Source organism: Gorilla gorilla, chromosome 8 (assembly GCF_029281585.2).
Source record: "Gorilla gorilla gorilla isolate KB3781 chromosome 8, NHGRI_mGorGor1-v2.1_pri, whole genome shotgun sequence".
Classification (NCBI taxonomy): Eukaryota; Metazoa; Chordata; class Mammalia; order Primates; family Hominidae; genus Gorilla; species Gorilla gorilla.
The window spans coordinates 104,774,477-104,801,568 of NC_073232.2; the positions used below are offsets into that span (position 1 = coordinate 104,774,477).

General features: G+C 40.1%; 1 protein-coding gene across 8 annotated transcripts in view; it reads right to left on the reverse strand.

The window, feature by feature from the left end:
* IDE (insulin degrading enzyme) overlaps positions 1-27,092 on the reverse strand; it is a 128,460-nt gene that overhangs the window by 54,502 nt on the left and 46,866 nt on the right. For all 8 annotated transcript variants that reach the window (XM_019035088.4, XM_019035087.4, XM_055352492.2 and 5 more), the window contains 5 exons: positions 10,572-10,694; positions 3,304-3,416; positions 1,981-2,143; positions 1,360-1,452; positions 822-913 (listed from right to left, as the gene is read on the reverse strand). In XM_019035088.4, coding sequence (XP_018890633.3) covers positions 822-913; positions 1,360-1,452; positions 1,981-2,143; positions 3,304-3,416; positions 10,572-10,694 — 584 coding nt within the window. The remainder of the gene's footprint in view (positions 1-821; positions 914-1,359; positions 1,453-1,980; positions 2,144-3,303; positions 3,417-10,571; positions 10,695-27,092) is intronic.

Sequence of the window (27,092 nt, forward strand, 5' to 3'; positions counted from 1 at the left end):
CAATGAAAATAACAAATACAGGATATGGCTCGATAGCCTAAGTTGTTGAAACTAGTAGCCAAAGAATTTAGAAAAACTGTGTGAAAGAACCTTGTGAGATCCAACAATTCCACTATAGATGATTTTGGTGACTCATTCAGAGAACAGCACCCAGATTAGGAGTTATTGTCATAATTTTCAGAAGCAGAGATTATACCTTTAAACTTTTATCTAGTTAAAAAGGATGTTTCTCATACTAAAATACATTTGAGAATCTCGATAGGCTTTAAAGCACGTATTTTTAAAAAACCCTTTTTTAAAAGGCCTCTAAAAATTTGAAAGACAAACACCATTTGTTTTACACAAAAAAAAAAAAAAAAAAAAAAGCCAGGCTCTTCCCATACATACAATAATAAAATCACTTTTAATAACACAATCATACATAAAGGAATTCATTACTTCTTTGAGAGTTTGCTACAGATTTAAAGATCTGAAAATGACAGAGCTCATGCAGCTTCAGGCAGGGAGTAACATAATCCCTGACATATTCCAGCTCAAGAAACTGCTGATTTTCTTCTGAGTGGTGGAAAAGCATTTGATTTCTTCCCTTTTCCATCCTAAAAAGGGCTACACGATGCCTTTCCCCTTAGTTGTGCCCCAAGTAGCAAATCAGACTAGTACAACTAAGCCTTAACTAATACTATTATACATTGCAAAATTTTAGACTTCAGCTAGGAAAAAAACTTTAAAAGTTTAACTGGGCCTTAAATTTAAATTAATTCACATGTATTTGCTCTTGAAAAACAGATTCCTTAAGAAAAATTTTGGTGAAACAAAAGTACCTTGCACTCTTGGAAAACCCATTCTTGAGGTCCTTCTGCACGTAACTTCTGAATGTATTGAAACATGTGCAAAATTATATCTTCAACATGTACTGGAAAAAAGGGGCACACTTAAAAACCATTCAGTCCTTGAATCCTTCAAAGCAGTGAGCTCACTCCTAAGGTAAAGTCAGATAAGTGGAAGATGGTCCCTCTTAGAAAATGCAGTCCTCACCTCCCTGAGACTGGCTTTACGTGTCCCACATACACGGCCCTCTGGGCTCAGAGATATGTGACAGAAAGGGTGTTGGGGCAGTAAATGAGCAAATAAAAAGCCAAGTCCACATTTAACAAGTGCAACATAATGATCAGTTGTTAAGGGGGGAAGAATCATCCATGAAACAAAGGCCAAGTTACATATGAAAAATACAATGGATAAGTTGTATGAATTAAAGTGTTGTAGCTTTCAACATAAAACAGATCCACAGCATGAAGAAGTTAAAAAACATCATAGAAAGTAAATTTTCATTCAAAAGTAAAAAGGTGAATCAATACTTACATAATCCTTCCTCGGTCAAGTCCACATTAATGATAAAAAACATAAAACCTCGGGCTCCTTCCTTCTGCCCACCAACAAGAGTATTAACCCAGCCTGCAACATTCAAAGGAAATCAATATGATTGATTGCATATGTGGCTTCCTTGAAGATAAGAAAAATTTTAAAAATTTATACTGTATGTTCCTAAGATATCAGAATGAACCTCTTGCAAAAAGATTGGGGAAAAAAAAAATCAGTTCAGAAAAGCAGTTTCAGATGGTGCAGAAGTGGGGGCTTTCCTGAAGATTCCTCAAATCAATTCCCAGTCAAGAGTAGACTACTGGCTGGGCGCGGTGGCTCATGCCTCTAATCCCAGCACTTTAGGAGGCCAAGACGGGCGGATCGCTTGAGACCTGGAGTTTGAGACTAGCCTAGGCAAAATGGTGAAACCCCATCTCTATCTAAAAAAGAAAAAAAAAAAAAAAAAAAAGACAACAGCATGCCAACAACCACCATCTCACTCACTAACCCAAAATGGTCACATCTAACAATGTTCCTTCATAGGACACTATTCAGGAGAAAATGAGAGCCAGAGTGAGAAGATGTGGTGGACACTCAGAAGATGCTGCCCAGGAGACTTACCCTTTGATTTAAGTTCTGATAACAGACTTCCAGGACCTTCATGCCCAATGAGATGACCAAGATAATGACCAGGATTTGATTTGTAGTATTTCTGAAGGTCAGGTATGGGAAATGTCACATAGAGATTCCTAATATCTTTAATGGGTACTATTTTGTAAAGTTGCTGGAGAAAACAAATCACAGATATTAGCTATATACGACTCCTACTGAAGAAAATATTTCTAAACTATGAAGAATGATTTTCATGGAAGAATCCCAAATTTAAGAGCAAATCAATTGCCACAGAAAATGATACACTGACCACAAAGAAATAAATGACTCAGCACTCTCCTAGTGGAATTTCATTACAGTCGGTATATAGTCCATGTTTGACCCCCTGAACCATGCAGCTAAATATTAATGGTTTTGAATGCTTATCTTCAGGTACAGGTTAACAGCTTCAACAGTCTATTAAGACTACAGCTACCAAAACTACTTTTAGCATGTAAAGACCAGAACATATTGATATGTTTTTGGTGATTCATGATCCTAATAAATGTGAGATTGATTTTATTATCCCGACAAATATTTAAAACCACATGGGGGCCGGGTGCGGTGGCTCACACCTATAATCCTCGCACTTTGGGAGGCTGAGGGAGACAGATCACCTGAGGTCAGGAGTTCGACCTCAGCCTGGCCAACATGGTGAAACCCCATTTCTATTAAAAATACAAAAATTAGCCAGGCACAGTGGCATGCACCTATAGTTCCAGCTACTCAGGAGGCTGAGGCAGAAGAATTGCTTGAACCTGGGAAGCAGAGGTTGCAGGGAGCCACGATCGTGCCGCTGCACTCCAGCCTGGGCAACAGAGTGAGACTCCATGTCAAAAAAACCAAAAACAGAAACAAACAAACAAAAAAAACTACATAGGGGCCGGGTGCAGTGGCTCAGGCCTGTAATCCCAGCATTTTGGGAGGCTGAGACAGGTGGGCCACTTGAGATCAGGAGTTTGAGATCAGTCAAGGCAACATGGTGAAACCCTGTCTCTACTAAAAATACAAAAATTAGCCAGGTGTGGTAGTGTGTACTTGTAGTCCCAACTACTCAGAAGGCTGAGGTGGGAGGATCAATTCAGCCAGGGAGGTTGAGGCTTCAGTGAGCCATGATCGCACCACTGCATTCCAGCCTGGGTGACAATGCAAGACTCTGTTTCCAAAAAAAAAAAAAAAAAAACACAACATAAATAATGAAACCTTCAAAAATTTTCACCTGTTCTATGGTAAACTAGGTATATATTATGTCCATAAATTAAGAAGACAAAATACCAAAATTTATGCACTTACTTTAAGATGTTCTTCTTGGAAAGGGTGTTCAGGAAATTCTGGCAATGGAACATTTTTGTTCTCTACTTCAGAAAATAACTTTACCACCAGATTAGTCAAGTCATCTAAAGATTCTACAAGAAAACAGACAAGGAAAACAGAACTTAAGCGAATCATAACATACAACAGGGAGTGCTTAAAATCTTAGGATCTCCTGAAAAGTCTCAGTACTACTGAAAGGAAAATGTGAAAATGATTACACCTCACACCTATCTGTTTCTACTTTAAAAAATTATTCTCCCTCTCCCCTCTCCCCTCTCCCCTCTTTCCACGGTCTCCCTCTGATGCCGAGCCGAAGCTGGACGGTACTGCTGCCATCTCAGCTCACTGCAACCTCCCTGCCTGATTCTCCTGCCTCAGCCTGCCGAGTGCCTGCGATTGCAGGCGCGCGCCGCCCCGCCTAACTGGTTTTCGTATTTTTTTGGTGGAGACGGGGTTTCGCTGTGTTGGCCGGGCTGGTCCCCAGCTCCTAACCGCGAGTGATCGGCCAGCCTCGGCCTCCCGAGGTGCCGGGCTTGCAGACGGAGTCTCGTTCACTCGGTGCTCAATGGTGCCCAGGCTGGAGTGCAGTGGCGTGATCTCGGCCCGCTACAACCACCTCCCAGCCGCCTGCCTTGGCCTCCCAAAGTGCCGAGATTGCAGCCTCTGCCCGGCTGCCGCCCCGTCTGGGAAGTGAGGAGCGTCTCCGCCTGGCTGCCCATCGTCCAGGATGTGAGGAGCCCCTCTGCCTGGCTGCCCAGTCTGGAAAGTGAGGAGCGTCTCTGCCCGGCCGCCATCCCATCTAGGAAACAAGGAGCGCCTCTTCCCGGCCGCCATCACATCCGGGAAGTGAGGAGCGTCTCTGCCCGGCAGCCCATCGTCTGAGATGTGGGGAGCACCTCTGCCCTGCCGCCCCATCCGGGATGTGAGGAGCGTCTCTGCCCGGCCGCCCCGTCTGAGAAGTGAGGAGACCCTCTGCCCGGCAACCGCCCTGTCTGAGAAGTGAGGAGCCCCTCCGCCCGGCAGCCGCCCCGCCCCAGAAGTGAGGAGCCCCTCCGCCCAGCAGCCACCCCGTCTGGGAAGTGAGGAGCATCTCCGCCCGGCAGCCACCTCGTCCGGGAGGGAGGTAGGGGGGTCAGCCCCCCGCCCGGCCAGCCGCCCCTTCCGGGAGGGAGGTGGGGGGGCCAGCCCCCCGCCCGGCCAGCCGCCCCGCCCGGAAGGGAGGTGGGGGGGGTCAGCCCCCCGCCCGGCCAGCCGCCCTGTCTGGGAGGGAGGTGGGGGGGGTCAGCCCCCCGCCCGGCCAGCCGCCCCATCCGGGAGGGAGGTGGGGGGGTTAGCCCCCCGCCTGGCCAGCTGCCCCGTCCGGGAGGTGACGGGCGCCTCTGCCCGGCTGCCCCTACTGGGAAGTGAGGAGCCCCTCTGCCCGGCCAGCCGCTCCGTCCGGGAGGGAGGTGGGGGGGTCAGCCCCCCGCCCAGCCAGCCGCCCCCTCCGGGAGGTGAGGGGCGCCTCTGCCCGGCCGCCCCTACTGGGAAGTGAGGAGCCCCTCAGCCCGGCCAGCCGCCCCGTCCAGGAGGGAGGTGGGGGGGGTCAGCCCACCGCCCAGCCTGCCGCCCTGTCTGGGAGGGAGGTGGGGGTTCGGCCCCCCGCCTGGCCAGCCGCCCCATCCGGGAGGTGAGGGGCGCCTCTGCCCGGCCGCCCCTACTGGTAAGTGAGGAGCCCCTCTGCCCAGCCAGCCGCCCCGTCCAGGAGGGAGGTGGGGGGGGGCCAGCCCCCTGCCCGGCCAGCCGCCCCGTCCGGGAGGTGAGGGGCACCTCTGCCCGGCCGCCCCTACTGGGAAGTGAGGAGCCCCTCTACCCGGCCACCACCCCGTCTGGGAGGTGTACCCAACAGCTCATTGAGAACGGGCCATGATGACAATGGCGGTTTTGTGGAATGGAAAGGGGGGAAAGGTGGGGAAAAGATTGAGAAATCGGATGGTTGCCGTGTCTGTGTAGAAAGAGGTAGACATGGGAGACTTTTCATTTTGTTCTGTACTAAGAAAAAATTCTTCTGCCTTGGGATCCTGTTGATCTGTGACCCTACCCCCAACCCTGTGCTCTCTGAAACATGTGCTGTATCCACTCAGGGTTGAATGGATTAAGGGCGGTGCAAGATGTGCTTTGTTAAACAGATGCTTGAAGGCAGCATGCTCGTTAAGAGCCATCACCACTCCCTAATCTCAAGTACCCAGGGACACAAACACTGCGGAAGGCCGCAGGGTCCTCTGCCTAGGAAAACCAGAGAACTTTGTTCACTTGCTTATCTGCTGACCTTCCCTCCACTATTGTCCTGTAACCCTGCCAAATCCCCCTCTGCGAGAAACACCCAAGAATGATCAATAAAAAATAAAAGAAAAAAAAATTATTCACAAATATTATTCAAAATATTTCACAAGTATTATAATAAAATTAAAACAAATACTAGAAACAATAATAATTGCATTTGGAAAAATGACTATGATTCCCAACAGGCATATATACTGAACTACTAGCAGACAGTATAATATTCACCTTATACATAGACAGAGAATTGCCTTCTATGGTATAAAATTATCTTTTGTGCCTTTAAATGTATTTGCATTTTATTTATAAAAGATGCCTATTTTTACTTCAGTTTTTTGACATGTATGAAGGACTCCAAAATGCACATTTTATGTGTGTGTGTGTATATATATCATATATATCATGTATATATATGGATATATATCCATGGATATATATCATGTATATACATGATATATATCCATGGATATATATCCATGGATATATATGATATATATCCATGGATATATATCATGGATATATATCATATATATACATGTATATATATCATGGATATATATCATATATATACATGTATATATATCCATGTATATATATCATATATATATGTATATATATCACATATATGATATATATCACATATATCATGTATATATATCATATATATATCATGTATATATAATATATATCATGTATATATCACATATATGATATCTATCACATATATCATATATATCACATATGTGATGTATATCACATATATCATATATATCACATATGTGATGTATATCACATATATCATATATATCACATGCGATATATACCACATATATATCACATATATGATATATCATATATAATCATATATATGATATATCATATATATCAGATAGGGATATGATATGATATTAGCAAAATTCTACTTTTGGAAGTATAACAAGAAATGAGTTAGATCTTTGAGAAGAGGGCACAGCAGTCATAGGATGGAATAAAGAACAGCTTGCTTTTTATTTTATACCTTTCTGTGTGGAATTAAATTTTTTCCATTTGTACAAATTACTATTATCCTAAAAAGAAAGCAGTGTTAAAAAAAAAAAAAAAACACCTATCTTTTTTTTTTTTTTTTGAGGCAAGGTATTGCTCTGCTGCACAGGCTGGAGTGCAGTGGCACAATCCCAGCTAACTGCAACCTCTGCCTCCCAGGTTCAAGTGATTCTCTTGTCTCAGCCTCCCCAGTAGCTGGGATTACAGGCGTGTGCCACCACACCCTGTTAGTTTTTTGTATTTTTAATAGAGACAGGGTTTCACCATGTTGCCCAGGCTGGTCTCAAACTCCTGAGCTCAAGTGATCTGCCTACCTCAGCCTCCCAAAGTGCTGGAATTACAGATGTGAGCCACCATGCCTGGCCAAAACCTGTCTTTTTATAAATAAGATAACCTCTCATCTTGATTCTGTCTCCTCAAAAATAGGTTATTTATAAATGGTATAAACATTCATAACCTGTTACTGTCAGTAAGCATTTGAATCAAATAAGAATCTTGCCTTGATATTCTATGACCCATTTGGAACTTTTCCATGAATTCTCGAGAGTACTAAATGACTATTTGAGAGCTGCCTTTATATGGTGTAAAATTCTCTTTTGTGCCTTTAAGTGTAGGCATTTGCATTTTATTTATAAAATATACCTACTTTTGCCTCAATTTTTTTGACATGTATGAAGGACTCCAAAATGTCCAGAGCCAAATAAAAGGCAGATCAGTGGCTGCCTGTTATATGACAAGTGAATTTAGGAATGGAGAGAGAATATTGTAGCAAGAGATGTCAGAGACATCTTTTTGCAGATGGGACCTATGACTTGAAACAAGCTGAGCAGTCAATAAAGGTTTGTGGGCCTGCAGTACTGGTGACAGCAACACCCTGAGCAAGGTTCTACCAGGTGTATCTTTCCTCTTGCATATTTCTACCCTAAAAGCATAAATTCACAGTGTCACTTTTTAAAGGTAAGGGAGCTAAACACTATTGCACAGTCTGTCTACCCCACTAAACTGTGAGCTCCCCAGAGATCAGGGAACTGAGTCCCACTCACCTTCATATCATCAAGGTTTGGAAACCTCAGTGTCTGTACTTGATGATTACCTATGTGGCAAGTGTTCAGACAATTAGTGCTTCCACAACTAGAGAGACAGCTCCAGGCAAGAACAGAAAAACTTTTTGTTCCCTTGTGACAGAGATCCTTCCACATGGTTACTCTTCCTCTCTCCTCCCGTCAAAAGAAGGAGTGGATTATCTTTTAATCCTCCAAGAGATCCAGTTTCCTCCTCATACCTCTATACTGTAAAGACATCTCTCTCTGGTTCAGCACAGGAAGTCAGTCACAATGGGAGAGTGATGTGTATGGATCAGGGAATTGAGACACTTTATTTTTTAGATTCTTATTCTGTCATTTCCACCAAACCAAGAACATTCTGAGGACAGGGATCAGGTTTGATTCATCTATTGCCATTGTTACTTGCCTATTAAATGTTTACTGAAATCATGTGTTTAATCTCAAATACAACATAGATTGAAAAAAAAAAAACATCCAGCTTTGGCACCTAATCCCAGGAATGGGTTCTAAACAGCAAGTGATATTTTAACATTCTAAACCCACCTACCTGAAGCAAGCACATAGCATTACAGAGTATGCTTTTTTTTTACTGTCCTCTCTCCCTGAATCCACTTTACACCCTGGTTCTTGCTACCAACTTAAAAAATAGTTTATTTTCTAACTATAAAAGTAACATTTGCCAATAGCAGAAAACTTAGAAACAAAAGCTAAATTATGGTAACAAAAGTTACCATAATTTCATGATTATAAAAATGCTAGAGTGGCTACTACCGTTTATGGAGCATTTGCTATGTGCCATGCACCTTGCTAAACACTTTGTATTATCTCAATTAAACCTCACAACAGGTACAAGGTACCACCCACCACTTTACAAATGTGAAAACTGAAGTTTGAAAAACCTAAGTAAGTTTGTTAGCTCATAGCCACACAGCTAAGTAAGTGGTATATTTGGAATGAAAAGCCAGGTTATTGGACTGTAGAATGTGAGTTCTTAATTACTATACAACATTCTTAAATTTCTAGTATATGCTTTTCCATTTTGTCTTTTACCTACACCATATATGGTATATTAGAGTTTTTGGTGTTTTTTGTTGTCGTTTGTTTTTTGAGATGGAGTCTCACTCTGTTGCGCAGGTTGGAGTGCAGTGGCACAATCTTGGCTCACTGCAGCCTCCACCTCCCAGGTTCAAGCGATTCTCCTGCCTCAGCCTCCCAACTAGCTGGGATTACAGGTGCCCGCCACCATGCCCGGTTAATTTTTATATTTTTAGTAGAGATGGGGTTTCGCCATGTTGGCTGGGCTGGTCTCAAACTCCTGACCACAAGTGATCCACCTGCCTCGGCCTTCCGAAGTGCTGGAATTACAGGTGTGAGCCACTGCGCCTGGACCCTATTAGAGTTTTTAAAAATTTTGTGGGGGGGATATGTCTTGGTATTTTTAATAAATCCCAAAATGGGACCATATAGCACATGTTTTTGTAAACAGCTTTTGTTTTCTCTTTAATATATTAAGAACATTTAAAAAATTATATTCTTATATATAACATACATATATTAATTAAAATGTTTAGTTATATTATATATGCATATATAAGAACATATATTCATATGTATGAGAATATATTAAGAATATCTTCCCATGGTATCAAAATACTGTCATAAAACTGTTTATTCATTCAATATATATTTACCTATGATGTGCCAAGCACAAGCCCAGGTACTGAAGATAAAGCAGTGAACAAAACAAAGTTTCTATTCTCAAGTAATTTACACTTTGGTAGGGTGGACAACAAAAACACACAAATATTTAATACCTGAGGTATTAAAACTATAAAGAAAAAGCAGGTAAGATGGAAAGTAGAATAAGAAATGTTATTTTTCTATAAGATATTCTATTTGCAATTATAAAATCAGTATTTAGCCAATCTCCTATTAACATTTAGATTTCTAAATTTTTGCTAATATATACTATACTGACAGAAACATCCTTTTATATCTCCTATTTGAACTCTGATTATTTCCTGAGATTGCATTTTTAAAAGTAAAAATGCATATTTACTTTTAAGACTGATACTGTTAAACTGCCCTCCAGAAAGACTAGAACAATTGATACCACCATTACCAATACAAAAAAGCAACACCATCGGCAGTGGGTATTACTTAAAAACAAAACTGTGATAATTTAACAGCAGGAAACAATGTTAGTAGTTAATCTGCATTTTAAAAATCAAACCATTGTTTACATTCCAAATGGTTTCCCAAGTTTATCATCATCTGCTTTTTTTTTTTTCCAGTTTTTTGAATTGTTATAAGGTCAAATCTGCCAATCTTTGTCCTTTTTGTGTGTTTTTCTTAATATGGGATCTCTCTCTGCCACCCAGGCTGGAGTGCAGTGGTGTGGTGATCACAGCCTTTAACTGCAGCCTTTAACTCCTGGGCTCAAGCGATCTTCAGCCTCCCTAGCAGCTAGGACTACAGGTGCAGACTACCACATCCCACTAATTTAAAAAAAATTTTTTTGGTAGAGACAGGATCTTACTATGTTGCCCAGGCTGGGCTTGCCTTGCTTTTATATGCTTAGAGCACCTATTACTGTAGTAATTTGTATTTTTTTTCAGATCTCCACTTAAACTTCTTTTGGGAACACAATGATTTAAACATAAAAATCCCCACCTATGTATTCTCTAACAAGTAGATCATTTTCAAAAGATGCTGAGCAAATAAGCAGCTCTATCTTATATCCATCTTCTAACACTGTGAAAAAGCCAACATTAAAAACTTACATTATCCAATTCTATAAAAAATTGTAAGGGTTCTTACCTCGACCTAAAACACAAACAGCCATTAAGTTGGATGAATAGTAAGCAGAATGGAATTTCAGTAGCTCTTGTCTTACATCAATGCCTTCTTGGTTTGGTCTAGTCTCCAGAGTATATTTGTTACCTGGAAGGGAAGAAAAGGGATTTCTTAGAAAAAGCAAAACATGTGGACTTTTAAAGTTTTGTAATTATCACTGATATTGCTTAAGATGAACTTTAAAAATAAAGTTCTAATACACAGAATAACTCAAATTTATTTGAATGTTAAGTGAATAAACAGGATAATAGAGTACAAACCAGCAACATTTTAAACTATAGTCGTCTCTACGGAATTAAAAGTGTCTTTTTTTTTATTTTGAGACGGAGTCTTGCTCTGTTGCCCAGGCTGGAGTGCGGTGGTGTGATCTAGGCTCACTGCAAGCTCCGCCTCCTGGGTTCACGCCATTCTCCTGCCTCAGCCTCCCGAGTAGCTGGGACTACAGGCGCCCACCACCACACCTGGCTAATTTTTTGTATTTTTAGTAGAGATGGTGTTTCACTGTGTTAGCCAGGCTGGTCTGGATCTCCTGACCTCGTGATCCGCCCGCCTCAGCCTCCCAAAGTGATGGGATTACAGGCATGAGCAATGGCGCACCCGGCCTTTTTTTTTTTTTTTTTTTTTTGAGACGGAATTTCGCTTTTATTGCTCAGGCTGGAGTGCAATGGCGTGATCTCGGCTCACCCCAACCTCCGCCTCCCGGGTTCAAGTGATTCTCCTGCCTCTGCCTCTCTAGTAGCTGGATTACAGGCATGTGCCACCACGCCCGGCTAATTTTGTATTTTTAGTAGAGACGGGGTTTCTCCATGTTGGTCAGGCTGGTCTTGAACTCCCGACCTCAGGTGATCTGCCTGCCTCGGCCTCCCAAAATGCTGGGATTACAGGCCTGAGCCACCAAGCCCGGCCTAAAAGTGTCTTATAAAAATTATACTTTTGGCCGGGTGCATGGCTCACGCCTATAATCCAAGCACTTTGGGAGGCCGAGGCAGGCAGATCACCTGAGGTCAGGAGTTCAAGATCAGCCTGACCAACATGGAGAAACACTGTCTCTACTAAAAATACAAAATTAGCCAGGCGTGGTGGCACATGCCTGTAATCCCAGCTACCTGGGAGGTTGAGGCAGGAGAATCACTTGAATCCAGGAGGCAGAAGTTGCGGTGAGCCGAAATCACGCCGAGTCAAGATTGTGCCATTGCACTCCAGCCTGGGCGACAAGACGGAAACTCCGTCTCAAAAAAAAAAAAAAAATTATACTCCTTGGCTGGGCTCAGTGGCTCACACCTGTAATCCCAGCACTTTGGGAGGCCAAGATGGGTGGATCACCTGAGGTAAGGAGTTCAAGACCAGCCTGGCCAATGTGGTGAAAACCCCTCTCTATTAAAAATACAAAAATTAGCCAGGCATGGTGGTGGGCACCTGTAGTCTCGGCTATTCGGGAGGCTGAGGGATGAGAATCACTTGAACCCAGGAGGCAGAGGTTGCATTGAGCCAAGATTGCACCACTGCACTCCTGGGCAACAGGGTGAGACTCTGTCTCAAAAAAATATGTCTATATCTGTATCTATATGTCCACTTCTTAAAATCCCTATGAGATAGTAGGTATTATGAGCACTTAAAAGACAAAATAAGATCCACATGGCCTCCATTCATGCTTATTTTAATTTTCAATTCCCTATGTACTCCATAATTAATTGAACAGAGTCACTGAGGGATTTTTTTTAGAACTTGCCAAGTTACTTGTGGAAAGAAATTTACTATTTTGGGCCAAACCATTAAATTTGTGATGTGAATTCTCATAGATGTGATCTAGACTGGTTAAAAAAAGGATGCAATGCTATTTTTATAACTCTCCAGCGATGTATGTAGTGTACCACTAACAGCTCTCATGAAACCTTAATAACTAATTCAAGTAGGGTAAAATATGTAAGTCAAAAACAAATAGTCAAATTCTCTAAATAATACCTTGCAAATTAGGAACTGGGAGATGAAATTCCAATGATCGGTGTCTCTCCAAAATGGCATCTTGACTGGAAATATCCTAAGATCCTGGCATAATAACTTTTTATTGGTTCTACTTACACTACTAAGTGAGATCCTGTCTTTCTTCTGCAGAGATAAAACTATGGTAGAGTATGTTCTTGAAGTGGTTTAATTTTTTTTCTTGTGTTTTTATAATATCTGATATAGGGGCACTGGGAAAGTCCCTCTTTCATGAAATTAGATGTCTACAGAAAGCCACCAGATGGCGCTCTCAAACTCAGTCTTTAGCTCAGTAGTGCTGCACAGTACTCAGTCAAGATTCCTGTCCCAGAATGCTTAACAGATCCAGTGAAGACAGAATGTGCAAGAAACAGCCTAGCAAGTAACCGCCTAGCAAGTAACCTTAACCTTAACTCATTAACCTTTTCCTAGTCACAAAGTAATCATATGCATTCATACTCACTAGACGTAGCCTATCACCCAAGTTTCCAGGTTGTTCTTGTTTTTGTTTAAGATAGGGTCTTACTCTGTTGCCCAGGCTAGACTGCAGTGGTGTAATCACAGCTCACTGCAGCCTCGATCTCCTGGGCTCAAGCAGTCCTTCTACCTCAGCCTCCAGAGTAGCTGGGACCACAAGCATTTACCATCATGTCCAGCTATTTTTTAAATTATTTTTAATTTTTTTGGTAGAACCAGGGTCTATGTTACCCAGGTTGGTTCCAGGTTCTTAATTAGTTCTCTCATTTTCTCACTAATGACCAGTTCAAGCTGGGCACAGTGGATCATGCCTGTAATCCCAGCACTTTGGAAGGCCAAGGCAGGTGCATCACTTGAGGCCAGGAGTTCAAGACCAGCCTGGCAAGCATGGTGGCATGCCTATCATCCCAGCTACTCAGGAGGCTGAGGCATGAGAATCACTTGAAACCAGGAGGCAGAGACTGCAGTGAGCCAAGATCACACCACTGCACTCCAGCCTGGGTGACAGAGTGAGACTCTGTCTGATTGATTGATAGATAAATAAAATAATATAAATAAATAAATAAGACCTAGTTCTGCTTTACTGCCCAGAGAGGTCCTGAGACATTCTCTATTCTCTCACTCTACCTGAGGGGTCCAGATGCTCTTAGGTGCATACCCATAGTCCTAACTCCTTAGGGAAAAAAAAAGGCCTTTTGCTGGAGAATGTTTGAAGTTCTCTCATATCAAGGTGAAATTTGAGTATTGATGATGCCTTTCTTTTCTACTAAATGAAGATTCTAAAAGCCACAGTTCTAGAGGGAGTTTTGCTTAAGCTCCTTAGTGCTTTACACTGCCATCTCGGCTCACTGCAACCTCCACCTCCAAGATTCAATTGATTCTCCTGGGGCCAGATATCTTCTGACTACATGGCCTTGAACAAGTTACTTTACTTCTCTGCGGCTCAATCTCCTAAACTGACATTAGTGGACTTACAGTACATAATGAGAAAAATACACGTAAAAAAAGTATAAGACTATTACTTAACAAAAATGTTAAAGTCTTACGACACCAACTGTTGTTTAGTATGCAGAGAATGAGAACTCAGACACTGCCTGACGGAGTGCATCTTGAAATCAACCGCTACAGGAAACAATCTAGTCAATCTGAAGATGTCCATATCCTACTATATAGTAATTCCACTCCTGGATATATGTATCCAGAGAAGTCTGTGTACAAGGAGACATGTACAACAATTCCGTAGTAACACTGTTTCATTAACAGGAAAATGAATAAATAGTGGTACAGTCATTCAATGAATTTTTCAAAGAGCAATAAAATACAAAAATTATCAGAGGAATACTCATCAATATGGACAACTCTTACAAAACAAAATGTTGAATGAAAAAATACAAGCGGCAGAGATTACACACAATAAAATACTATTTCCATGAAACCTAAAAACATATAAAACTATAAACACGGAAATGATAATCATTAAAGAAGATAGTGGTTATCTCTCAGGAGCAGGAAGGAAAATGCAATTGAAGTGTACACCGGATGCTCAAAGGGCATTTGTAACGTTCTCTTTCTTTAAGCAGTGTGACAGAGAAGGGATCTGGCAAATGTCTGTGTACCTACCTCTTTGTATGACAACTACATCATAAATCTGTAAAAATACTGAAGTATTTAACATAATACTTAATGAATAAACAACAGAAAATAAACAACAAACAGTAGCTACTGCTGTTACAATTTGAATTGTAGGAAGGACTCTTGGCTTCTGAGTTAATCATTATACAAAAAGATGTACTCCCCAAAGAAAAAAATAGAAATTGTGGCTAGAAGCTGAGTAAATGGTCCAGATGACTGCCCCCCAACACCTAAGAAACCATGTATGGAGAACAACGTGAATAAGGCTGGGATAATAAATACCAATTCAGTCTCTAGACACATACTGTCCTAATTTTGTGCTCATTCAGCTGGGTCATTTATGTCAAATTAAAATGCTGCTACTTGTACTAAAATCTTGAATCCTACCTTTCTGGCTCTGTTGCCATCCAGGTGAGCTCCAGCAGTGAATGGAGGAGCAGGGTTGCTCACCTACTGTGACCCTTCCACTCTACGCCTGCTAGGAGAGAACACTGCCTTGGCATTTAGGAATTCAGGGATTCTTGTCCTGACTCCATCATGTGCTAACTAAGCAACCTTGGAAAAGTCTCCAAATATCTCCAAGGGGTCATTTATTTCATCTGTAAAATGGGGATAATATGGATATATGTCCAGGTGGTAAAAGCAAGGAAAGGCTCAATCCCTGACTCTCCTTCATTTCCTAGCTGTGAGACACAGGCAGGTTTCTTAACCTCTCTTACGCCTCAGTTTACTTATTCATAAATGGGCATAATAAGAGAACCAACCTCACAGGATTGCTGTGAGAATTAAAATATAAATAATCTGCCAGGCGCGGTGGCTGACGCCTGTAATCACAACACTTTAGGAGGCTGAGGCAGGTGGATCACCTGAGGTCAGGAGCTTGAGACCAGCCTGGCCAACATGGCAAAACCCCGTCCTACTAAAAATACAAAAATTAGCTGGGCATGGTGGTGGTCACCTGTAGTCCCAGCTACTCGGGGAGGCCAAGGCAGGAGAATCGCTTGAACCTGGGAGGTGGAGGTTGCAGTGAGCCGAAATCAAGCCACTGCACTCCAGCCTGGGTGACAGAGCAAGACTCCATCTCATAAATAAATAAATAATCCATGTTAAGGCTCAGCATAGCATCTATCAGACAATAATTACTCAGTATTAACATGGGGTTTTGTGAAGCCTAAGAAATGTAATAAGGGATGCGAAGAGGGGTTGGTAATTGTAAAATCCAGTAAGTGCTACTTTATATTTTCATTTTAACAACTATTTTAAATTCTGTTTAGAATAAATAAAGCTTACAAACTCAGTACTGATGTATATGAATACTGATTTTCAAGGGAATAAAATTTATTTTCCTGGAAAATTCTGAAGCCAGCAATATATTTCTTATACTGGGAAGGAATGAGTTTTAAGTTTTAGAAACGTCTTAGAAACCACAGGTTTCTCCAATAGTATGTTCTCAGGGAAAGGTCAACTTGATAGTTATAACCCATTATAATTTTATATGTTCTCTGAAAACCCAAGATCCTGAAAGTTAGGCTAACATACCTATAGCTAGTTACTTGGAATTATTATAAACTTTTTAAAAAGCCCTTTCTTCTTGCTATAGCAATCTTCTAAAAATCCTGGAAGTGAGAGACTAAAGCCTTTTGATATATGTGAATTTTCCCACAAAATTTAAACTGACAATTCCTCTGCAGCTGAGTAAGTACATGCAAGTACAAGATATGAGTTATAAGAGGGGACTTTAAGTGAAAACCTCTTAAATGCCATCAGAAAACACTCCTACACTTGATTGGTCCAGCTCTTGTTTTCAGTAAATTTCTAGTTTTCCACAGACACATATCCCAGTAACGAGAAAAAAGATAGTAACAAAATCCATGGAAAAGCTAAGGGAACAATAAATGATTACATGGACTAAAATATATGAAATGTTTTTACATCCATGAGTCTATGTGATACTCAAAAAACAAATTAGTCACCCTGAAGGATGCTGACGAACCAATTCATTATTTTGAAAATTGGTAAATAAATGGAATGGAATAAAAGCATTTATCCTGCCTTTCCCATAGTAACTGTACCACTGACTAGCCAAATAGTAGAAAAGGAGATTTTACAGCAGTACTCAAGTTAATCAAAAGAGATGGAATAATAGAATTAGCATTAGAAAAAACAAAATTAGGGAGGTGATGCACTGAGAATCAATATTTGCAACATCATAAATGACCAGACATTGTATGCCCAATGGAAAAATACATCACCACCTATGAAGATGTCTTGTCAAAAAGTCAAACACAAATTTGATCAAGCCTCTATATCCAACTGCCAATTTGTAGAAATACAGAAGACAGAGGAACTTGTTAAACTACATTGTTGGGGGTGCAGTAAAAAAAAAAAATCTAGGCTATGAGAAGTTCGATAAAACAAACAACCTGATTATTCAATAAATAAATTCCAAGAGGGGAGTGAGGGGAAGGAGTAGAGGAAGAGAGGAAGGATGAACTCTTAAACTAAAAAGAGACTTAAAAGACATATCAGACTGGAGTGGTGGCTTACTTTGGGTGACTCACTTTGGGGTCCTAGCACTTTGGGTGGTCAAGGTGGGAGAATCGCTTGAAACTAGGATTTCAAGACAAGCCTGGACAACATAGTGAGATCCTGTCTCTACAAAAATTAAAATAATAATAATAATAATAATGAAAGACATATCAAACAATCTCTAATACGTAAAACTTATTTGGACTCTGATTCAAACTTTAAAAATAATGATTTTTATAAGAACACTACAAATTTGAACACTAACTGGATATTTGATAATAATGGTAACAATAATGGTATTTTTATGTTTTTAAAAATGAATTGCTATGTTTTAGAGATATATACTGAAATATTTATGAGCAAAATGATATCTAGAATCTCTTCAAAATAATACAAAAGGGTGAATGGAAATGTGGATTGTACAGAATTGGCCAGGGGCAGGGTGATGCACACATAGGGTCATTATAGTATTTTGTGTTCTTTTATGTTTTAAATTCTTCACGAAAAAAAAAATGGTGAAGGGAAGAAAAGAGGAAATAAGGGTGGGAGGGAAGAGAGAAAAAAGTAATTGAACTTGTATTAGAGTCTGATTTGGTGTGTTATTATCTTTACCACAGGATCAGGAATCACTGAACTACCCTCTGGTTCATATTCCACAATTTTATTGGGTTCTATTTTTCTATTCTATTCCTTCCTACTTCTCTATGCAAAAGCATCCTTTGTTATACTCAAACTATCCTAACTCATGTTCTCCGAAAGAAACCAGGCTCACTCCTTGGTCTTTTCTTCATGTCATGGTTTTGGGGGTCAACTTAATTACTATCATGAAGAACATAGGCTTTGAGTTCAGACTGACTTGATAATTGAATTCCATAACCTATACAGATAGTTCCACTACCACCCTATCTCTCTCCTCTCTGTACTCCCTGCAAGACTAAAACATTAGTCAAATACAATAAATATTAGTTCCTTTTCTTTTTCCCCTTGAATGGCTCTTCCTTCTGCTTAAGGAAATCTTATCTATATTTCAGGAGAAGTGAAACTGCATCTCCGCTAAGATACTGGAGAAATAAATTCTGGGCAACACTAAAACAGGCAAAATAGAATAGTGTTTAAAAGCTCCAAATCTGGGCACAGATCCTGACTCCAGCACTTAAAAGCTGAGGGACCCAAGGCAATTTAATTATCTTCTCTTAAGTCTTAATCTACTCATGTAAGATGGAAATATGAGCATCTACCTACTGGGGTTACTGTGAGAATTATTAGAAATTAAATAATCCACGTAAAGTGCCTAGCATAGCACTCAATAAAAATTAGCAAGAAAAAGGAGGAAGAAAATGGAGAGATGATGATCCTGGAAAATCAAAGCTAAAATTACACTCAGTGAAATCCTGGGTTTGCCTTGCTTCCCCAACTAAACTTTCAGCACCTTGAGTGCAATGACACTAGTTACACTTCTTTGCATTTTCTAATGCACTTTACATGTAGGGGGACTAAAAAAATTACTTGTTAACTGAGAGAGAGAAAATTTGGGCTCATTTATATTTATAATCCTATGAACTTGGAATAAGCATACTAGAGTAAATAGCAGCGGAGTCAGGCAGATGACTTGAGCTCAGAAGTTCAAGACTAGCCTGGGCGACATGGTGAAACCCTGTCTCTACTAAAAATACAAAAACTAGCCAGGTGTGATGGCACATGCCTTTAATCCCAGCTACTTCAGAGGCTGAGGCAGGAGAATCGTTTGAACCCAGGAGATGGAAGCTGCAGTGAGCCGAGATCATGCGACCGCACTCCAGCCTGAATGACAGAAGGAAACCCTGTCTCAAAGAAAGAAAAGAAAAGAAAGAAATTTTCTTTCTTTTCACTTGCTGGGCACAGTGGCTCACACCATAATCCTAGCACTTTGGGAGGCCAAGGCAGGCAAACGACATGAGGTCAGGAGTTCGAGACCAGCCTGGCCAACATGGTTTCTACTTAAAAAAAAAAAAAAAAAAAAATTAGCTGGGCATTGTGGTATGTGCCTATAATCCCAGCAACTTGGGTGGCTGAGACATGATAACCACTTAAACCTAGGAGGCGGAGGTTGCAGTGAGCCAAGATCATGCCATGTCACTCCAGCATGGGCGACAAGAGTAAGACTCAGTCTTAAAAAAAAAAAAAAAAAAAGTCACCCACACCTAAAATACAGCTCCACCCTCTATATTCTTGTCTTCAACTTTGCCTTTCATGCTGCCTATACATGAAGGAGTACCTGTTTTGTTGTTCCCACCCACTCTTTGACCTCCTTCTTTTATTTCCCTCCCAGCTGAATAAACCCAGTTGCTCCCACAGTGTCGGTAGAGTTATGTTTGGAGAAACAGATCAGTAAGGAATAACCAGAACTATGTTTTTCCTTTTACTATTCTAAACCTACTTGTAAACATTCAACTGCTCCTACTTTAATTCCATTGAGAGGCAAACAAAAAAACAAAATAGGGCAGAAAAATGGTTTCTAGTTTATCAGGAACTATGAAACTAAAGGCATATGTGAATAACGAAGAGAAAAAGTGAAAGTGGATACCAACTGAATTCAATAACATATTAAAAATATCATTCAATTCACAAATTAGCTGGGCATGGTGGCAGACATGTAATCCCAGCTACTTGGGAGGCTGAGGCAGAACTGCTTGAACCCGGGAAGTGGAAGTTGCAGTAAGCTGAGATTGTGCCACTGCACTCCAGCCTTGGTGACAGAGTGAGACTCTATCTCAAAAAATATATATATATAATACGTATAATATATATTATATATAATACTATATATAATATATATTATACGTATTATATATATTATATATTATATTATATATATTATATATTATAATATATATTATATTATATATAGTATTATATATATTATATATAATATTATATATATTATATATATATATAATATTATATATAATATTATATATATAATATTATATATATAATATATATCATTCAACTTGATCAAGCGGGATTCATCTCAGGGATGCAAAGATGGTTCAACATAAACAAATCAGGCTGGGCACAGTGGCTCACGCCTGTAATCCCAGCACTTTGAGAGGCCGAGGCGGGTGGATCACCTGAGATCAGAAGTTTGAGATCAGCCTGGCCAATATAGCAAAACCCCGTCTCTACTAAAAATACAAAAATTAACCAGATGTGGTGGTGGGTGCTGCAATCCCAGCTTCTTGAAAGGCTGAGGCAGGAGAATTGCTTGAACACGGAAGGCAGAGGTTGCAGTGAGCCGAGATGGCACCACTGTACTCCAGCCTGGGCGAAAGAGTGAGACTCCAACTCAAACAAACAAAGAAAAATATATACAAATATATACAAATCAATAAACATGATACATCACAGGGTCAGGTGTAATGGCTCATGCCTGTAATCCCAGCACTTTGGGAGGCCGAGGTGGGTGGATCACTTGAGATCAGGAGTTCAAGACCAGCCTTGCCAACATGGCAAAACACAGTCTCTACTAAAAATACAAAAATTAGCCAGGCATGTGCCTGTAATCCCAGCTACTGGGGAGGCTGAGGCAAGAGAATCACTTGAACTCGGGAGGCAGAGGTTGCAGTAAGCCGAGATTGCACCATTGCCCTCCAGCCTGGGCAACAGAGTGAGACTGTCTCAAAACAAAATAAAACAAAAACATGATACATCACAGTAACAGAATCAAGGACAAACACCATAAGCTGAAAAAGGCATTCAATAAAATTCAACATCACTTCATGATAAACATTCTCAACACACGGGTAGAGAAGGAACATATGTCAAAACAATAAAGGCTGTATATGACAAACTCAGAGCTAACATCATACGGAACAGCGAAAAATTGAAAGCCTTTGCTCTAAGATCTGAAGAAGACAAGCATCCTCACTTTTACCACTTTATACAGCATAGCACTGGAAGTCCTAGCCAGAGCCATTAGACAAGACATAAAGGGCATCCAAAATGGAAAGAAGTCAAACTGTCATTGTTCGTAGACAACATAATCTTATATTTAGAAAAACCTGAAGACTCTACCAAAAACACCTGTTAGAACTGATAAATGAATTCAGTAAAGTTGCAGGATACAAAAGTCAGCATATCAAAATCAGTAGCATTTCTATATGCCAACAGTGAACAATCTGAAAAAAAAAAAAAAAAAAAACCAAGAAAGCAATCCCATTTATAATAGCTACAAAAAACAAAAAACAAACAAACAACAAAAAAGCCCTCTAAGAACAAACTGAACCAAAAAAGTAAAAGATCTCAGGCTGGGCGCAGTGGCTCACACCTCTAATCCCAGAACTTTGGGAGGCCAAGGTGGGCAGATCACTCGAGCTCAGGAGTTTGAGACCAGCCTGGCCAACATGTGAAACTTCATCTCTACTAAAAATACAAAAATCAGCTGGGCGTTGTGGTGCAAGCCTGTAATCCCATCTACTTGGAAGGCTGAGGCAGAATTACTTGAACCTAGGAGGTGGACGTTGCAGTGAGCTGAGATGGCGCCACTGCACTCCATCCTGGGAAAAAGAGCGGGACTCCGTCTCAAAAAAAAAAAAAAAAAAAGAAAAGTAAAAGATCTCTACAATGAAAACTATAAAATACTAATAAGAGAAATTAAGGAGGGCATACACAAAAAGGAAAGACATCCTGTGTTCATGGACTGGAAGAACTAATATTGTTAAAATGTCCATACTATCCAAAGCTATCTACAGATTCAATGCAACCCCTATCAAAATACCAATGATATTCTTCACAGAAATAGAAAAAAACAATCCTAAAATCTATATGGAATCAAGACAAGGACTTTTTCAGAATCCTACTGTCCTTTCACAGCTACCAATCAGGTATTATACTATTAATATGATTTATTTAACATTATTATGGGCTTCACATGCACAATCTCATTTAATATTGACATCAACCTGATGTGGAAAGGAACTGGGGCTTAGAGAAGTTAAGAGGCTGGGCATGATGGTTCATGCCTGTAACCCTAGCAATTTGGGAAGCTGAGGCAGGAGGATCACTTGAGCCTAGGAGTTTGAGACCAGCTTGGGCAACATAGGGAGACCCTATCTCTACAAAAGATTAAATAATTAGCTGAGTGTGGTAGTGTGTGCGTGTAGTCTCAGCTACTTGGGAGGCTGGGGTAGGAGGATCATTTGAGCCCAGGAGGAGGAGGTTACAGAGTGTCAAGATTGCACCACTGCATTCCAGCCTGGGCAACAGGGTGAGGCCCTGTCTCAAAAAAAAAAAAAAAAAAAAAAAAAGGCCAGGGTCTCACTATGTTGCCTAGACTGGTCTTGAACTTCTGGGTGCAAACCATCCTCCTGCCTCAGCCTCCTGAGAAGCTGCGATTACAGGTGCATACCACCACATCTAGCTTTTTGTGTCTCTTTTGAACAAGGATTTTAAATTTCAATGAGGTCAAGTTTATCTCTAAACCTATGGTTTATCTCTATCTTCATGGGTTTTTCTGGGTGCAATCCATCCTCCTGCCTCAGCCTCCTGAGAAGCTGCGATTACAGGTGCATACCACCACATCTAGCTTTTTGTGTCTCTTTTGAACAAGGATTTTAAATTTCAATGAGGTCAAGTTTATCTCTAAACCTATGGTTTATCTCTATCTTCATGGGTTTTTCTGTGTGTTTAAGAACATTTCCTCTATCTGAAGATAAAAAAATTCTCATATATTTTCTTTTAAAAGTTGTAACGAACCAGACTCAGTGGCACATGTCTGTAGTCTATAGAAAGTCTACATAAAGTCCTAAGAAAGAACTATATTTTTTTCATTTGTAATTTACCTCTGCCTTATATCAAGTTTCCATATGTTTGTGGATGTTTCCAGGGCCTATAATCCGTTCTACTTGTATCTTCATGCACCCCTGCTTCAATTCTACTACTGTAACAACTAGAACTTTATAATAAGTCTTGGTACCTGGTAGAAGTAGCTTTCCTTGTTCTTCAAAATTATCTTAGCTATTCTTGGCCTTTTACTCTCTTATTAATTTTATAATGAGATTATAAAATTCCTAAAAAAAACCTTACAGGACTTTCAACTGGCACTGCATTGAATTTAGAGAAATTTGGGGCGTATTTACATTTATGTTATATAGAGTTTAACCATCCATGTGCATGATATACCTCCCCATTTAGGCATTCTTTTATATCCATTACATATTTCTTGCAACTCTTTCATTGGATTTATTTCTGAATATTTTACAGCTTTGTTAAATATTGCAAATGAAATAATTTTTACCCCAGCATTTTCCTGTAATTGATTATTGATACAAGAACATGGCCGGGCATGGTGGCTAATGCCTGTAATCCCAACACTTTGAGAGGCCAACGTGGGTGGATCACGAGGCTGGGAGATCGAGACCATGCTGACTAACATGGTGAAACCCCATCTCTACTAAAAATATAAAAAATTAGCTGGGCGTGGTGGCACGTGCCTGTAATCCCAACTACTTGGGAAGCTGAGACAGGGGAATCGTGTGAACCTGGGAGGCGGAGGTGGCAGTGAGCCAAGGTCACGCCACTGTACTCCAGCCTGGGTGACAGAGCGAGACTCCATCTCAAAAAAAAAAAAAAAAAAAAGAACGCAATTTTAGTGTGTTTGTCTTCTTTCTGGCAACCTTGCTGAATTATTTTTAATGAGTGATCTGAAGATTTTCTTCAGTATTTTTATGGAGGCAATCCCATCATATGGAAATAAGGAAATAGGTTTTGTTGTGCTTCCTTTCCATCTCTTATAATCACATTTCCCCCTTGACTTATTGTAATGATTAATACCTGTAAGTATAGCCAAACAAAAAGTGATAGTGAGCATCCTTATTTTTTCAACAGAAATCCTTTGAAACCTCCATTAATCATGATGTTTGACAATAGTTTTTAATCAGCTTAAAAGTTTTTTATTGTTGTGGTTTATTTTTGTTCATGGATGAGTGCTGTGTTTTATCCAATGCTCAGAGTCTACTGTCTATCACTTTGGACTACTAAAACTGTGGGTCAGGACCCATTATATTGTAATTAAATGCATTTAAAGTATTAGCAGATCAGAGTTTCTCTAGAAAAAAAAAAACAGAATATAAGGGAAAGTGCCAGACTACATCCCATGATGTAAGATAGTGTTTGACAAAACTTTTGTTTCAGCTGCTTACACAAACACATATATGTACTCTGAATTGCTAAATAAAATGTGCTTCTTACTATGAGTTGTATACAAAAAAGAGTTTGAAAGCCACTAATCTATACTATTTCTGAGCATGAAAACCGACTGTTAGGGACAAACATCTTACTGTAAAGTTTTCTTAAAACAGGTAATACAATGTGTGGTTTTTATTCATTCAAAAATACACACCTTTTTCTGGTATTATTATTTTAAATCAAAATCCCTTGATGAGACCAGGCGTGATGGCTCATGCCTGTAATCCCAGCACTTTGGGAGGCTGAGGCGGGCAGATCACTTGAGGTCAGGAGTTCAAGACCAGCCTGGCTAACATGGTGAAACCCCATCTCTACTAAAAATACAAAAATTAGCTGGGCATGGTGGTGGGTGCCTGTAATCCCAGCTACTCAGAAGGCTGAGGCAGGAGAATCGCTTGAACCTGAGAGGCAGAGGTTGCAGTGAGCCAAGATCACCATACTGCACTCCAGCCTGGACGACAGAGCAAGACTGTCTCAAAAAAAACAAAACAAGAAAACAAAACAAAGCAAAAAATCCCCTGATGAACAAAGTGGCCCACATTCACAAAAACATCTGAGGCCAAAGCAATCTACATAAATTAGCACGAATTTCTGACAAGGAACCTACTGCAACGATCACTTTTGCAAAGTTTTCAATATGCATAATATCTGAGATGAGGGCATACAACTGTCATCAAATTTTCAAATGTACCTGTGACCTTAAAAATACACAGAACTTCTACTCCAAAAAATTCAACGTAAGTTTATAATTCTAAAATCAGAAGGTAACTTGACATTTGCATTACTTATATCACATTTTCTGTACTATGTATTGAGTCTGGCTCACTACACTAACTTTGCTAACTGCCTAGCTTTGTCAGGCTATAAAAAGAAATATGCCCTGAAACTTCACCCATATGGATATGCCATGCAATGTATCTCTTTGCCCATCATTCCTGAAACCCTTCTATAGAATATTTTAAGATTGTTCTTGTGGCCAGGCATGGTGGCTCATGCCTGTAATCTCAGCACTTTGGGAGGCGAGGCAGGAAGAATACTTGAGGCCAGGAGTTCAAGACCAGCCTGGTCAACATAGTGAGACCCCACCTCTACAGGAAAAAAAAATGTTCCTTGTTTGTGACCAGAAGTAACATTACTCACCTTATTCACTGGATTTATTTCTGGAAAATGTGTAACTGCTTTCTGATTATGCTGATTATAATTTGTCACCAGTGAAGCTATTTAAAAAAAGGCAACTCCCAAAGAGGAGCTCCAACATATTCTGCAAAATAGCAGCATTGTTTGTGTAAGTATCTAACATACCAAAAGGACTACTTTAAATAATCGCCAGGCGCAGTGGCTCACGCCTGTAATCCCAGCACTTTGGAAGGCCGAGGCAGGCGGATCACCTAAGATCAGGATTTCGAGACCAGCCTGACCAACAGGGAGAAACCCCGCCTCTACTAAAAGTACACAAATTAGCCGGGCATGGTGGCGGGCGCCTGTAATCCCAGCTACTCAGGAGGCTGAGGCAGGAGAATTGCTGGAACCTAGGAGGCAGAGGTTGTAGCGAGCTGAGATCAGGCCACTGCATTCCAGTCTGGGTGACAAGAGCCAGACTCTGTCTCAATAAATAAATAAATAAATAAATAAATAAATAACCATTTGAATGTAATGCTTTTGAAAAAACAAAAAAAAAGTTTGTTTTTTTTTTTTGAGACAGGGTCTTACTATCACCCAGGCTGGAGTGCAGTGACTCAATTGTTGCTCACTGCAGTTGAACTCACTGGCTCAAGCCATCCTCAGCCTCCCAGGTAGCTTGGACTACAGGCACACACCACCATGCCTGGCTAATTATTTTATTTTCTTGTAGAGATAGTGTCTCACTATGTTGCCCAGGCTGGTCTCAAACTCCTGAACTCAAGAAATCCTCCCACCTTGGTCTTCCAAAGTGTTGCAGTTACAGGCATGAGCCACCATGCCTGGCCTGATATTTGTTTTTTAAAACTCACATTCCATTCTTGACATACCATGTATGCTGATGTTCTCCACAAAAATCACTTTTTAAAAAATTCAGCATTATGTAGACATTCTAAGAACCACACTATTCATCTTGGCAATTATGTTAATATTGAGTGCCAAGTACCACGGTTCTAAAGAATATAATATCACTGCTTCAAAGTATAATTTTTGAAAACTCCTAATTCTGTAAAGCTATGCTAATTTCTCTGACTGCTGTTGGATATATTAGAATGACATCCAAACTTACAGAAAGTTGTCTTTATGGTTTTAAAAAGTTCCCAAAACTAATTTATAAAATAAGCATGTTCCCATAATAGAGAAGTGAATTTTTAAGCATAAATTTCTAAGTACATTAAATAATATATTATCATTATTCTTATGTACTTTTATAATACCCAAAACAGTATTTTAAAAGTATAGCAATCTGTTAACAATGATTACCTCTGGTGAGTAGGACTGGCAGGAATAGATAAAGAATAGACAGACTTTGTGTTTCTGCTTTTATTTTTACTCTAAATGCTTTTGTACTGTTTAAATATTTAAACAAGTACTTTTTAATGTAAAACTGAAGAAAAAGGTACAGTTATAAAGTCAAGAGTCTCCACGTTTATCTTATTCTACTTCCTGCTATCCCCATTTCTT